The 13,979-nt window shown below is 41.9% G+C and overlaps 1 protein-coding gene across 1 annotated transcript in view; it reads right to left on the reverse strand.

Annotated features, from left to right (window-relative positions):
* RGSL1 (regulator of G protein signaling like 1) overlaps positions 1–13,979 on the reverse strand; it is a gene marked incomplete at both ends in the record, with an annotated part of 150,851 nt that overhangs the window by 123,505 nt on the left and 13,367 nt on the right. Inside the window, 3 exon segments of the mRNA XM_080824503.1 lie at positions 13,862–13,877; positions 13,879–13,923; positions 13,925–13,978. Coding sequence (XP_080680629.1) covers positions 13,862–13,877; positions 13,879–13,923; positions 13,925–13,978 — 115 coding nt within the window.

Consider the following 13,979-nt stretch of genomic DNA (forward strand, 5'->3'; position numbering starts at 1 on the left):
AATAGTCTTGTCTAGAGTCCTGGGTATGGACTAAGACAATTGCTAACAATGTCAGCTACCATTTTCTGAGTTCTTACTGTGTATCAAGGATTGTGCCTAGTGTTTTTACGTGGATTACTTTTTTCTAATCTTCACAGCGACCCCCTGAGGAGATATTATTATTGATCCCATATTGTACTTATGGGGAATAAATAAAATTCTGACCATGGAATGAGAGAGTCTAACCATGGCAGAGTTCTCCTAGAGTCTGGACTACTAACTGCCTCACTATATTTTTTTCCTTAAGCTATCTTAGAACATTCTAGTCTTTCTAAGCAGGCAAGAAAGATTCTAGCCAAGAGCTGGTACAGCCAATAGTGTGGCTTTGAATGAGATACTGGTGAGGCGAGGCCTTGATTTGTATTAAATTTCATATGTAAAAATTCATTTATGAGGAATGAAAGAATAGAGGTTGTCAGTACAACTACTGGTGCTACAAGAACCCAAGGACAATTTTGCCCTATGTGACATGTCTGGTGACACATCAAGTTTCCAAGATTCCACAGGATTGTTTGTAAAGTTTAGCAAAACAGGAGCTGAAGGAGTGAGGGAAGTTGGAGAACACTGAAACACAGTAATGTGTCACCAGTCTCAAGTCCCCAAACCTTCAATTTCAACAGACATGTTTATTTCAGTGGAAATTTTAAATCTAGTAAGTGTAAGTTACTCATTCTGATGGAAATATTTTCAAAGGAGGAACTGGGGTCAGGACCAAGAAAGGAACATGGAGCCATAAAAGAAGTCCAAATATATCAATGATAACAGTAAGAGTGACTATCTTAAATTCCCTTGTCACAGATTTTCCAGAGCAAGTTAAGGTACCAAGTTAAGCTAAGTATATGACATGCTTAAACAATAAGCACAGGAGGGTTGAAAACATAGGCATAAAAGTATACTAGAAAAATAAAAGAAAGTAGATGTTAAAATGCTAATATCAGACAAAAGAAAACTAAAGATGAGAACCATTAATAATTAACAGGGACACATGTGATTTCTTCTATTATATTCAATTCACTGAGAAGACATGATGATTACATATTTAATGTATTAATATTAGGCAGTTATATACATAAAATAAAAATGGAAAGAAATAAAAAGAGAGTAAGCAAATTCAGAGTCATAGTCAAAAACCATAATAGAGGGGCATCTGAGTGTCTCAGTCAGTTAAAGTTCTGCCTTCAGCTCAGGTCATGATCCTGAAGTTCTGGGATTGAGCTCCATGTTGGACTCCCTGCTCAGTAGGGAGTCTGCTCCTCCCTCTCCCTCTGCCCCTCCCCCTGCTCTTTCTTGCTCTCTCAAATAAATAAATAAACAAACAAATAAAATGTTTTTTTTTAAATAAATGACCTTTAAAAAAAACCCATAATACAGCCATCTCAGAAGTGATATCATATCAAAATGAATAAGAATATAGAATATTCAAATATTTCTCATGGGACCTTTATGAAGAAAAACAACGTAGTTTTTTTTTTGTTTTTTTAAAAGACTTTATTTATTTATTTGACAGAGATCACAAGCAGGCAGAGAGGCAGGCAGAGGCGGGGGGCGGGGGGGGGGGAGCAGGCTCCCCGCCGAGCAGAGAGCCCAACGCAGGACCTGATCCCAGGACCCTGAGATCATGACCTGAGCCAAAGGCAGAAGCCTTAACCCACCCAGGCACCCAAAACAATGTAGTTTTAAGAAACAGAAATAACATCAACATAAAAAGGATAATTAAAAAAGGATGCAATTTGTTTGCAAATTAAAAGATGCTTTCCTAGATAACGTTTGGATTAAGTAGAAAATAAAAATAGAAATGTAAAAATTGAAAAGTGAACGGTAACGAGAGTACTCCACATTTCAAAACCTGTGGGATGCAGCTCGAATGGACTTAGGTAAAAAAGGAAGTGTCTGTACTGTCATTTGCAAATATCTTCTCCCATTCCGTGGGTTGCCTCTTTGTTTTGTTGACTGTTTCTTTTGCTGTGCAGAAGCTTTTGATCTTGATGAAGTCCCAAAAGTTCATTTTCACTTTTGTTTCCTTCGCCTTCGGAGACATATCTTGAAAGAAGTTGCTGTGGCTGATATCAAAGAGGTTACTGCCTATGTTCTCCTCGAGGATTCTGATGGATTCCTGTCTCACATTGAGGTCTTTTATCCATTTCGAGTTTATCTTTGTGTAGGGTGTAAGAGAATGGTCGAGTTTCATTCTTCTACATATAGCTGTCCAGTTTTCCCAGCACCATTTATTGAAGAGACTGTCTTTTTGCCACTGGATATTTTTTCCTGTTTTGTCGAAGATTATTTGACCATAGAGTTGAGGGTCCATATCTGGGCTCTCTACTCTGTTCCACTGGTCCATGTGTCTGTTTTTATGCCAGTACCATGCTGTCTTGGTGATCACAGCTTTGTAGTAAAGCTTGAAATCAGGTAACGTGATGCCGCCAGTTTTATTTTTGTTTTTCAACATTTCCTTAGCAATTCGGGGTCTCTTCTGATTCCATACAAATTTTAGGATTATTTGCTCCAGCTCTTTGAAAAATACTGGTGGAATTTTGATTGGAATGGCATTAAAAGTATAAATTGCTCTGGGCAGTATAGACATTTTAACGATGTTTATTCTTCCGATCCAAGAGCATGGAATGGCCTTCCATCTTTTTGTGTCTTCTTCAATTTCTTTTAGGAGTGTTCTGTAGTTCCTCGAGTACAGATCTTTAACCTCTTTGGTTAGGTTTATTCCGAGGTATCTTATCGTTCTTGGTGCTATAGTAAAAACGTTGATATCCAGGATCTATAAAGAACTCCTCAAACTCAACACACACAAAACAGACAATCATATTAAAAAATGGGCAGAAGATATGAACACACACTTCTCCAATGAAGACATACAAATGGCTACCAGACACATGAAAAAATGTTCATCATCACTAGCCATCAGGGAGATTCAAATTAAAACCACATTGAGATACCACCTTATACCAGTTAGAATGGCCAAAATTAGCAAGACAGGAAACAACGTGTGTTGGAGAGGTTGTGGAGAAAGGGGAACCCTCTTACACTGTTGGTGGGAATGCAAGTTGGTGCAGCCACTTTGGAGAACAGTGTGGAGATTCCTCAGGAAATTAAAAATAGAGCTTCCCTATGACCCTGCAATTGCACTACTGGGTATTTACCCCCAAAATACAGATGTAGTGAAAAGATGGGCCATCTGTACCCCAATGTTTATAGCAGCAATGGCCACGGTTGCCAAACTGTGGAAAGAACCAAGAAGCCCTTCAATGGATGAATGGATAAGGAAGATGTGGTCCATATACACTATGGAGTATTATGCCTCCATCAGAAAGGACGAATACCCAACTTTTGTAGCAACATGGACAGGACTGGAAGAGATTATGCTGAGTGAAATAAGTCAAGCAGAGAGAGTCAAGTATCATATGGTTTCACTTATTTGTGGAGCATAACAAATAATATAGAGGACAAGGGTAGATGGAGAGGAGAAGGGAGTTGAGGGAAATTGGAAGGGGAGGTGAACCATGAGAGACTATGGACTCTGAAAAACAACCTGAGAGTTTTAAAGGGGCGGGGGGTGGGAGGTTGGGGGAACCAGGTGGTGGGTATTAGGGAGGGCACAGATTGCATGGAGCACTGGGTGTGGTGAAAAAACAATGAATACTGTTACGCTGAAAATAAATAAAAAATTAAAAAAAAAAAAAAAAGGAAGTGTCCTTGCCATTCCTGTGAGACTTCAGGCTTCCTACACTGGAACTGTACCATTCAGCACAACAGCCGCTGTCCACACGTGGCTAGTTAAATTTAAATAATTAAAATGAAAAATTCAGGTTCCTAGTTGCACTGGCCACATTTCAAGTACTCCATAGCCACTGGGGGCTAGAAGTTTTCATATTGGACAGGATAGATTACAGAAGTCCCCCATCTTTACAGAAAATTCTCTTTGGTGGCGCTTCTCTGGAATTTCCAGTATGTCAACTTCACTGGGTGTAAGCCAACATTAAGTCCATCTTTCAACTGGCCACCTAGCAGACTCTTTATACCAGAATCTCAGGAAAGTAAAGTCTTAAATGATGACTGTGTTTCTATCGGTGATCCAATCTCACTTGACATGGTCGAACATCTTTAGAATTTATTCACATCCATGCTCCCCACGCTCTTGCCAATACTGACTGGTGAGGCCTTGTAACTCCTTGGGTTTATTGGTTTCCTCTCCCACTTCAGACAAGGTCTTGTACATCCTTGTCTGGGCTATACTGAAATCTAGTCTTGTTATGGACATGGCGGTATTAAGTGTGTTGGAAGTGGGTCCTACAGAAACTGGGATCCCCTTGGATGGGACTCTCCCTGGTGCAGACACTGAAAGGTGTTCATGCAGAGGAAGACTTCTCTTGGGTGGGAGGAGGGGTTTCCTCCATCAGAAAGGCAGGTTCAAAGGAATTGAGGAAGTCAAAGTTCTCAGCCTCACCTGTTTCCTGGTCCTGTCCCAGAATTCCTCCTCCTATAAGTGCCCCTGATTTTTTTTTAAAGATTTTTTTTATTATTATTTATTTGACAGATGGAGATCACAAGTAGGCAGAGAAGGAGGCAGAGAGAGAGAGAGGAGGAAGCAGGCTCCCCGCTGAGCAGAGAGCCCGATGCGGGGCTCCATCCCAGGATCCTGGGATCACGACCTGAGCTGAAGGCAGAGGCTTTAACCCACTGAGCCACCCAGGCGCCCCCCTGATTTTTTTTTTAATTTTTTTATTTTAATAAACATATAATGTATTTTTATCCCCAGGGGTACAGGTCTGTGAATCGTCAATCGGAGAAAGACAACTATCATATGATCTCTTTGATATGACAAGTGGAGATGCAAGGCGGGGGGGGGGGTTGGGGGGAGGTAGGAAAAGAAAAAACTGATTTTTTTTTTTAAAGATTTTTTATTTATTTGTCAGAGTGAGCACAAGCAGAGAGAGAAGCAAGCTCTCCACTGAGCAAGGAGCCCAATTTGCATCAGGACTCGAACCCAGGACTCTGGCATCATGACCCGAGCTGAAGGCAGACGCTTAACTGACTGAGCCACCCAGGCATCCCTAAGTGCCCTTCATGGAGAGACTGGTGGGCCAAGCACTTGATTGACACAACCACTCTAGAACCCATATTTTACCCTGGTTCCTTAGCTGCATCTGCCTTGTAATGGTAAGAGAAATGAAGGATTCCTTGAAAACTGGTATAAACTGGTATAAAGGCTTTTGAAAGAATCTGACTCTAGAACATTCCCTGAGTTACTGGCAGTTTTCTAGGACACATCTAGGAATGATTCTGATTAAACTTGAACCTCCCCCATGAACAACTCCTGTCAATGAAATCTTCTAAAATGCACTCTATATACAACCCAGCATGACATTCTCTAATTCTAACTAATTTTGTAATTAATATCTATTTGTATATTTTCTGTGTCTGTGTGTACTACACACTTAATACATTGTAATCTTTATGAGGACAAGATTATCTCACAGCATTTAGTTAATTCACGTTTACTAGCTTCCTGAGGACATTCTTGCTCACCTTGGCATTTCACACCAGACAAGTGTCAATGGTTGTGCCTGAGGATCTTTGAGAACGGGGGTGGGGGGACAGGTCTGAGGGGCGTCTCAGTGTGGAACAGTGTGGAACAGGCAGCACATGAAGGACCTCCAGGGGCTCCTGTGGTCAAGCAGTTTTCCCCTCATGAAACAGCTGTCCAGGCACTCATTGCCCACAGACTCTGGAGCTGTCTGCCGGTTCTGCTAATCATTCACCACCTTTGGCTTCCTTCTCAGCTACTTGTGGGCAGTGTCTGGTTTGGGATGGGTGATCCCTATCTTCAAAGCCCAAGATCAGGATGTTCATGTTTTAATGAACAACATGTAGTGCTGGTGCCTGGCCAAGGTGGGGGGCCTGAGTATCCCAGACGGGACCTTAAATGGAGCTACTAGTCCTCATACGTGCCACTTCCAACCTCACATGGCAGCTGGATCAGTGCTGGTCATCTCCCTCCTCCCCTGACCACTGCTTCACAGCTGCCAGGAGTGGCCAAACATGGAGATTAATATGGTGGTCAAGCAATGAATGGTATCTGCTTGTCGCTCAACGTCTACTATGTCCATTAAACCCACAGCTCTGAGGTGCTGGAGATAATACTACTAGTGACCCCAAATAGTTTCTTCTGATACCTGCAGTCCATTCAAGGTGGAGCTGGGCTACTCAGGAACATACACTGGCTCTTTGCTGATGGTAAATACTTAGTAGAGCAATGGGTTTTGCTGTACTGAGGGCCAGTTCCTCTCAGAGAAGCTCAATAATTTGGCAGGTCAAGGCAAGAACCACAGAGATTTCTCCTCCCTAGTCCACTCTATGACAATGTCGTACTCTTGGCTTCCCTCTGTACCTCCTCTCCCTGAGCATTCAGCTCTTTGAAGTTTCCTGGGCGTTTTGACCACTTAAAAAGGAAGACTTGTGGGTGACAAAATCGTTCCTTTCTATGCAAAACCCCCAAGTGTTTCCCTCCCTCCTCCTCCTCATCTATTCCCCCACCTCGCCTCTCCATTTAGAGAACACAGATGACAGTTCTTTCTTTTCAATTAGTCAATTAGGGGGAAACTGGGACAGGAATCCAGGTCTCTCAATTTCCAGTCATTTTTCTCCCACAGCTGGGATTTTACAGCAAAATGTTAACAGTGGTTCTCATCAGGTTTAGAACTGCAGGTGCTTATTTTTCTCTCATTTTGCTTATGTGTTTTTCTAAATTTTTTCTATAAAGGCTATGTGTTAGTTTTGGATTTGATTGGGTATTCCAGCTACAATAGCAAACAGATGTGAAAATTTCCATTGCTCAAGAAAAACAGTTCATTCCTTGTTTATTTATAGTCCAAAAGGAGTGTTCCTGAACAATGTATAGTTCCCTAGGAGGAGTAACCCAGGAACCCTGTTCCTTCCATCCTAGGGATCCTCCATCCTTAACAACATATGGTAATCTATGATATTCTGTATAAAGCCAGAGAAAGGAAAATAATATGGAAGAGTATGTGAAGGAGGATTTTATGGGTGAGGCCAGGAAGTCATCGGTATCGTTTCCATTTACATCCCATTGGCTAGAACTCAGTTTCAAGGCTACATCTAACTACAAGGCAGGGTAGGAAATGTAGTTTATCAATGCCCAAAGGAAGAAAAGGAGATGAATATAGTGAAATGCTGGCCAGTATATGCCACGCTTGTGTAAGGAAGGAAATTTGAAATTAAAATGGAATAAGGAAGTCAAGTCTCTCTGTAAAGCAATCTTCAGCTCTCTCTTTACAGCACTTTTACATCCAAATCCTCACTCTCCCACTACTAAGAAATGGCTTTCATCCCTAAGGGTATGGACAGATTGGATTTTTTCCTGTTATTTATTAAGTAGTTGTAGGAAAGGGAGATAGGTGGTGAGGGTTCATAATCGGTGCTGTGACCTGGGTGTAACCACTCCTCCTTCCCACTGGGGGTGCTATGTGCATACAAATGTTGCCTCTCTGCCCCACAGCATTGCTCTAGCCTGAGGACAAATCATTATGCAGAAAACTGTGATGTCAGCATCCTTCACATTGAGTGACGAACTTCTTCCTCTTCCACACACCTATCACTCTCAGAGTCACTCCTATTCCATATACTTCCTGCAATAAACCCAGAACCACTTGTGTGCCAAAGGCCTGCCTCACATTCTCTATACCTTGTTCTCTATCATCCCTTCTAAATGAAGACTCTTGCCCTGATGCATTGACTTAGATGCAGCTGGCTATCATCTAATGCTTAGGTCTTTTCTTACCTATATGTATTAGACACATAGTAAATGATAATTTATAAACTTCCATGTCTGGAAAGAATATGATTGCTTTCAATATATGGCCAAAGATATGAGTATGGGTTCTTAAAAGATCCACAAATATTTTTGAGTAGCCCAGGCCTTTTCTGGTTAGTCTCCAGTTCATGTACCACTCCTCTAAGTGCTGCTCCTCTAAGCACTTAGACAGGAGCAGAAGAAAGCAGGCCACAGGAGAGAGAGAGAGACCGTGTGACCAGAAGCATCTCAAAAGTCCAAACACAGAGCTCCTGAGAGCATACGTTCTCACAGGTGCATTCTAGGAAATATTCACCTTCCTTTTTTTTTGGCAGATGTCAATTTGTTCCCAGTGTACTAGAATGGAATGGAACAATGAGACTCATATCACCCAAAGTATAGGCTCCTATCCAGAACTTTGCATTCTCTCTGGGAGCAGTGGGCAGAAGAAGATGATAAAAGTAGGTAGAAGTTAGCTCTGAATATGCAGTTCAAAACTTGAAGGGCCCTCAATGGAGAGGAGAGAAGAGAGATCGGGAGTTTTGGTCTTCAGTCTGTAGTAGGACAGACCTGTAATTTCATGGGAAAGTTCATATGTCATTTCTACCTAGGGCTATATCTTTTCCCTTATGGACTGTATCAGGCCACAGTGGTCTTGAAGACCATGATAGTCAATGACTCACTCCTCTATCCTTCATGCCCCCCCACCCCCGCCAAGAATAAAGGAATATGGGCCAGGCTGTGGAAAATATCCTATGGAGGTTTGCTGAAGATGTTGACTGGTTCCATCTTAGCGGTTTATGTGGTCTTCTGTCTTGATGATGTGATGGTACTATGGACAAGAATGCACTGAGATTTCTGTATCCCAAAGAGTGGCAGCACCTCACCATGTTCATCCTCCTCACCCTCAATGGCTGTGTAGATGTCATGAGCAAGACCTTGCTGCCTCAGAGGTGTGTGCTTCTAGAAAAAGGTTCCCTGGCCCTGACCTTCTACGTGTTCCTGCTATTGCTGACGTCACATGTCTAGCCAATTTTAAGAAAAATCAGATTTTTAAAAAGTAGGATCTTTTTTTCACTGTCAAGTTGTCAAAAACCATCCAAAGTATTAAAGAAATAATACTACCTATTGCTGGAGAAGATGTAGGGAAAGAGGTCTAGGGAATTATCACACACTGTCTACATTTCCTTAAAGTCAGTTTGGCAGAGTTTGCCAGAATTTAAAGTGTACATATTCTTCAAGCAAACAATTCCATTTCTTGCTGTCTGCAGTGGACATCTGTCATATAAGCCTAATGCCGTCTTTGAAAGAGCCTCCCAATATTTTGGACAATTTCCACATAATCAGGCCTTCCTTTTTGGTAGATTTTTATATTTAATCCCTGCTCTCCTTTGAGGCTAGCTAGGGTACAGGTATGTGACCAGTTAGACACACCTACTTAAGACTCGAACACACAAATGAGCAATGTAAGGAAATTGGCTGTGCATGGGGTTTCTGTTCTGTAGAAGAGTAGTGGCAAAGATAGGAACCTATGTTCATCATTATACTGGTTCTGCCCCATAGTACTGGGGTTAGTGCCAAAAAGAGCAACCTAAGCCCATTTTGTGAACTAACTTATCTATTTAAATAGATTCCTTCTCTTAAACTTCCCAGAATAGATTCTTATTGTCTGTAGCTAGGAACTCTGATATAGCATCTCATCTAGAAATCCTCATACATCTATACAAAGAGCATATACAAGAATGGCCACTGAAGCATGTTTTTTTCTATCAAGAACTTTGACCTCAGAAGGTCTTAATTTTTCTTCTTACACCTGCCAAGAATGGTCAGGACCACAAGGCAGTCAGGAGAGATGGTATCCTAATGGTGCGGTGAACTTCACTTAACATATCCTACAGAAAACTTTCTATTTGAATACTAATTCAATCAGATTTTACCCTATAACTAATGTGACCTTATATAATTTATCATTCAAACCTGGATACTTGAGAAAAAAAGGCAAAATTAGTATTTGTACTGGGACAACAGGTAAAAACCAAACTGCTACAGACACACCGGGATTTACTGGTACCCTTCCTATAACCTAAAAAGAGATGTGCTGTATGTCTTCAGTTTGCCCCTCCACCCCACCTTTCACCTCCATCCTGTTCCCTCTCCCAGGAGACTGCCCTGGTCTGTAGCACATCACTGAGCTCCTCATCCTCTGGCTTCAGGCAACCGTTGGGCAATGACGAACCCCAGGAGGACAATGGATAAGAGTGAGATTAAGGTTTTTATTCTTTTAGCTCCTTCTTCTGGGGTCACCTTAGGCTGGCAGTACCTTGCCCCCAGGACACCATCAGTATCAGTTTCTCTGGCTACCATAAAAAATGACCACAAACTTACAAGGTGGCTTAAAACAGAAATCTACTTTCTCACAGTTCTGGATGCCAGAAGTCCAAAATCAAGGTGTTGATTCCTTCTAGAAGCTCTCAGGAGAATCTGTCCCGTATTTCTCCCCTAGCTTCTCATGACTGCCGGCAGTCCTTGGCATTCCTTGGCTTGTAGATACATACTCTAATCTCTGCTTCCATCTTCACATTGTCTTCTCTTCTCAAATCTTCCTCAGACTTCCTCATAAGGTATCCTGCCACTGGATTTAGAGCCCACCTTAAAACCAAGATGCTTTCATCTCAAGATCCTTAATTTTTTCCACAAATGTCAAATGTCAAATGAGGTCATATTCACAGGGTCTAGGGGTTAGGACTTGGAAATACCTTTTTAGGGGCCACCATTCAATACACTACACTGTCCTTGCTTATAGCCTAGCTTCTCCTGTTCTATGTCCCCTGGGGCCCAGAGTAAACAACAGCTCCAACTGTTACCCAGCTATCTCTTGTGGTCTCCTTCTACCCTGCTGACATCTGCATACGCAGTATCTTTATGAAACCCTCCTTGAACTATCCCAATTTGTGCTGCCATCTATTTCCTGTGGGGACCCTATCTGAAACGCCAGCGGAGCAATTTGCCCAGGAGGCTAGAATCCTTAAATACAATTCACGCTCAGATGTTCAGAATAGTGACAAGAGAAAAACTACAACTGGATTTCACAAACATGAACATACGACAAAGGAGACTAATTCGTAAACATGTGGGTAATAAGGGGATTTTCCAAATTCAATCAAGGCTACCAAAGGACTAAATTAATTTAACAAAAAATCCTAAATGGCTACTATTTTACAGGTACTATGCAGGGATTAGCAACAAGGAGAAAGGTACAAAGATGTACATGATTATATTGCAACTTATAATAAGGAATGGAAAGGAGGACTGGGTGGTGTGGTAAGCTGAATTCTAGGATGGCTCCCATGATTCCTGCCCCTGGCATACACTCTGTACAATCCCCTCCCCTTGAATGGGACCAGTGAATATAATGGATTATCATGACCAAGATTGGTTACTAATTGGTTGAGTCTGCATTACTGAAAAGAGAGATTGTTCTGGATTGTCTGACTGCGTCAGGTGAAGTCTTTAGAAGAAGGTAAATCATTGAGGAGATGTACTCCTGTTAGCCTAAAAGAAAGCCAACATCCATGCTGTGATCTTCCTGTGGGGTCTCATGCCAAGGAACCCTGAGCAACCTCTAGATGCTGAGAACCATCCTGGCTGACAGCCAGCAACAAAACAATAGCTTCAGTCTTAAAACTGCAAGGAACTGAATTTTGTCCATAGTCAATGAGCTTGCAAGAGGACCCCGAGCCTCAGATCAGAATCACAGCGCCAGCCAACACCTGATTTCAGCGTGGTGAGATTCTCAGTAGAGGTCTCAGCAAAGCCTTGTTGGATTTCTGATCCAAGGAAACTGAGATAATAAGTGGTTCTCCTAAATTCCTATATTTATGTGAAAGTGTTACACAAAAATAGAAAGCTAATATAGCTGGTATTAGCTCTGGGTGAAGGTGTATCCAGCACTGGTCAGTGATGAGAAACACTGTATCTCATTAAGATGTGCGGCCCACATCTTAATGAGATAAGATGTGTGGCCCAACTTTGGAGAACAGTGTGGAGATTCCTCAGGAAATTAAAAATAGAGCTTCCCTGTGACCCTGCAATTGCACTACTGGGTATTTACCCCAAAGATACAGATGTAGTGAAAAGAAGGGCCATCTGTACCCCAATGTTTATAGCAGCAATGGCCACGGTCGCCAAACTGTGGAAAGAACCAAGATGCCCTTCAACAGACGAATGGATAAGGAAGATGTGGTCCATATACACTATGGAGTATTATGCCTCCATCAGAAAGGATGAATACCCAACTTTTGTATCAACACGGACAGGACTGGAAGAGATTATGCTGAGTGAAATAAGTCAAGCAGAGAGAGTCAATTATCATATGGTTTCACTTATTTGTGGAGCATAACAAATAACATGGAGGACATGGGGAGATGGAGAGGAGAAGGGAGTTGAGGGAAATTGGAAGGGGAGATGAACCATGAGAGACTATGGACTCTGAAAAACAACCTGAGGGTTTTGAAGGGGCGGGGGGTGGGAGATTGGGGGAGCCAAGTGGTAGGTATTATGGAGGGCACGTATTGCATGGAGCCCTGGGTGTGGTGCATAAACAATGAATTCTGTTATGGTGAAAAGAAATTAAAAAAAAAATAAATTCATATATATATATATATAATGGGAGAAAGAGAGAATCGTATAGTAAAAAAAAAAAAAGATGTGCGGCTCATTGCTGAAAGATTATAACCAAAATGAAGCAGGGATCCTAATGAGAATGAGAAGCTTCAGGACCATCAAGTTCTTTTGCTCTCTGTCTACAATCACAAGGCAACCTTTGTGAACTCAGTTTCTGAGGCTCCAGAAACAGTGGCTTGGACAGGGCCCATGAAAATAATTCTAGACTTTGAGGTATCGAAGGCAGAGGAGAGAACTGGTCGGAAGAAATCAACTTAACCTTTCAGGTGGTTTATCCCATCAAAGTTGATGGCCAAGTGTTGAATTGACATGAGCTTCCAGGAGCCTCTTGGAGGCTTGGCAGACAATACTAACTACCAAATTTAAAACAGATAAATCCTTAAATCTTATTGGCTTAACACAAAAAAAGGTTATTTCTCCCATGCTTATAAGCCTTCTGCCTGCTCTTTTGGATATGACTCCTCCCATCTCGTGTCTTTGTCTTTCTCTAGTACCTCACAGTCTACATAATCAGCCAGTAAATATGGAAAAGGAAAGGGTGAAAAATAGGCAGAAGTTTCGAGAGGCCCCGTCTTGACGTGGTGTGCATCACTTCCCCACACAGTCTGCGGGACAAGCACAGTCACTGAGTGGCTGGGAAGTGTGGTCCCAGAACCACACTACATTGTGGGAGGGGAGCAAGAGTGTTCTGTGATGATGAAGATATCCTTCCTAAACAGAAATGAGATAAGTGAATCTCGCACATGGAATTTGGAAGTTTACTGTGGGGTTCCCAAGTCACAGAATTAAGAATTCTGAAGAAGAGAGAGCAAAGGTTAACTCCTAACCTGGGCCTGCGTATCTGGTATAGAAGAGAAATGATCTATGGAAAAACAGGCCCAGGGTCCGTCCTTCAAGCTCTATCCTCAGCCATGGGTATGAGTTGGTCACACAGTCATAGAGGAAGGACTAGGTATAACAGAGGTAAGGTGCGTATATACTTCCACCTTGCCAAAGGCTTCTAGAAGGAAAAGAAATTTGCAGCCATTGAAATGTGATCGTTGAAAAGTACCTGAAATGGAGTATATAAACTGCGAAACCCAAGTCATAATTATGTAATGAGGTATAAAGCTCACATTCTAGAAAAATTCAAAGAGGAAAATTATGGGCTGGTGTGCCAAGAGAAATAAAGTACATATATCCTTTCAAACTGAGAAGTTAGAATGTTGTTTTCCATCTCCTGTGAGCCTTGTTTTGGTAAGTCAATGACAAACCCCAAGGCTTAGTAACCATTAGTTGAACTAAGATGAAAGTCTGACCCATGAACAGATCTCTGACCTTGTGCGTATTTCCGGACCCACGTCCTGTGTGGTTCTTCTTGAGTTCTCAGCCTCTGGCTTTTTCCTTCTGCGGTGTATTTCTGCCTTGCAGCAAGGTGAGTTGCAATCATTTTTTT

Source organism: Martes martes (genome assembly GCF_963455335.1).
Source record: "Martes martes genome assembly, chromosome: 15".
Lineage (NCBI taxonomy): Eukaryota > Metazoa > Chordata > Mammalia > Carnivora > Mustelidae > Martes > Martes martes.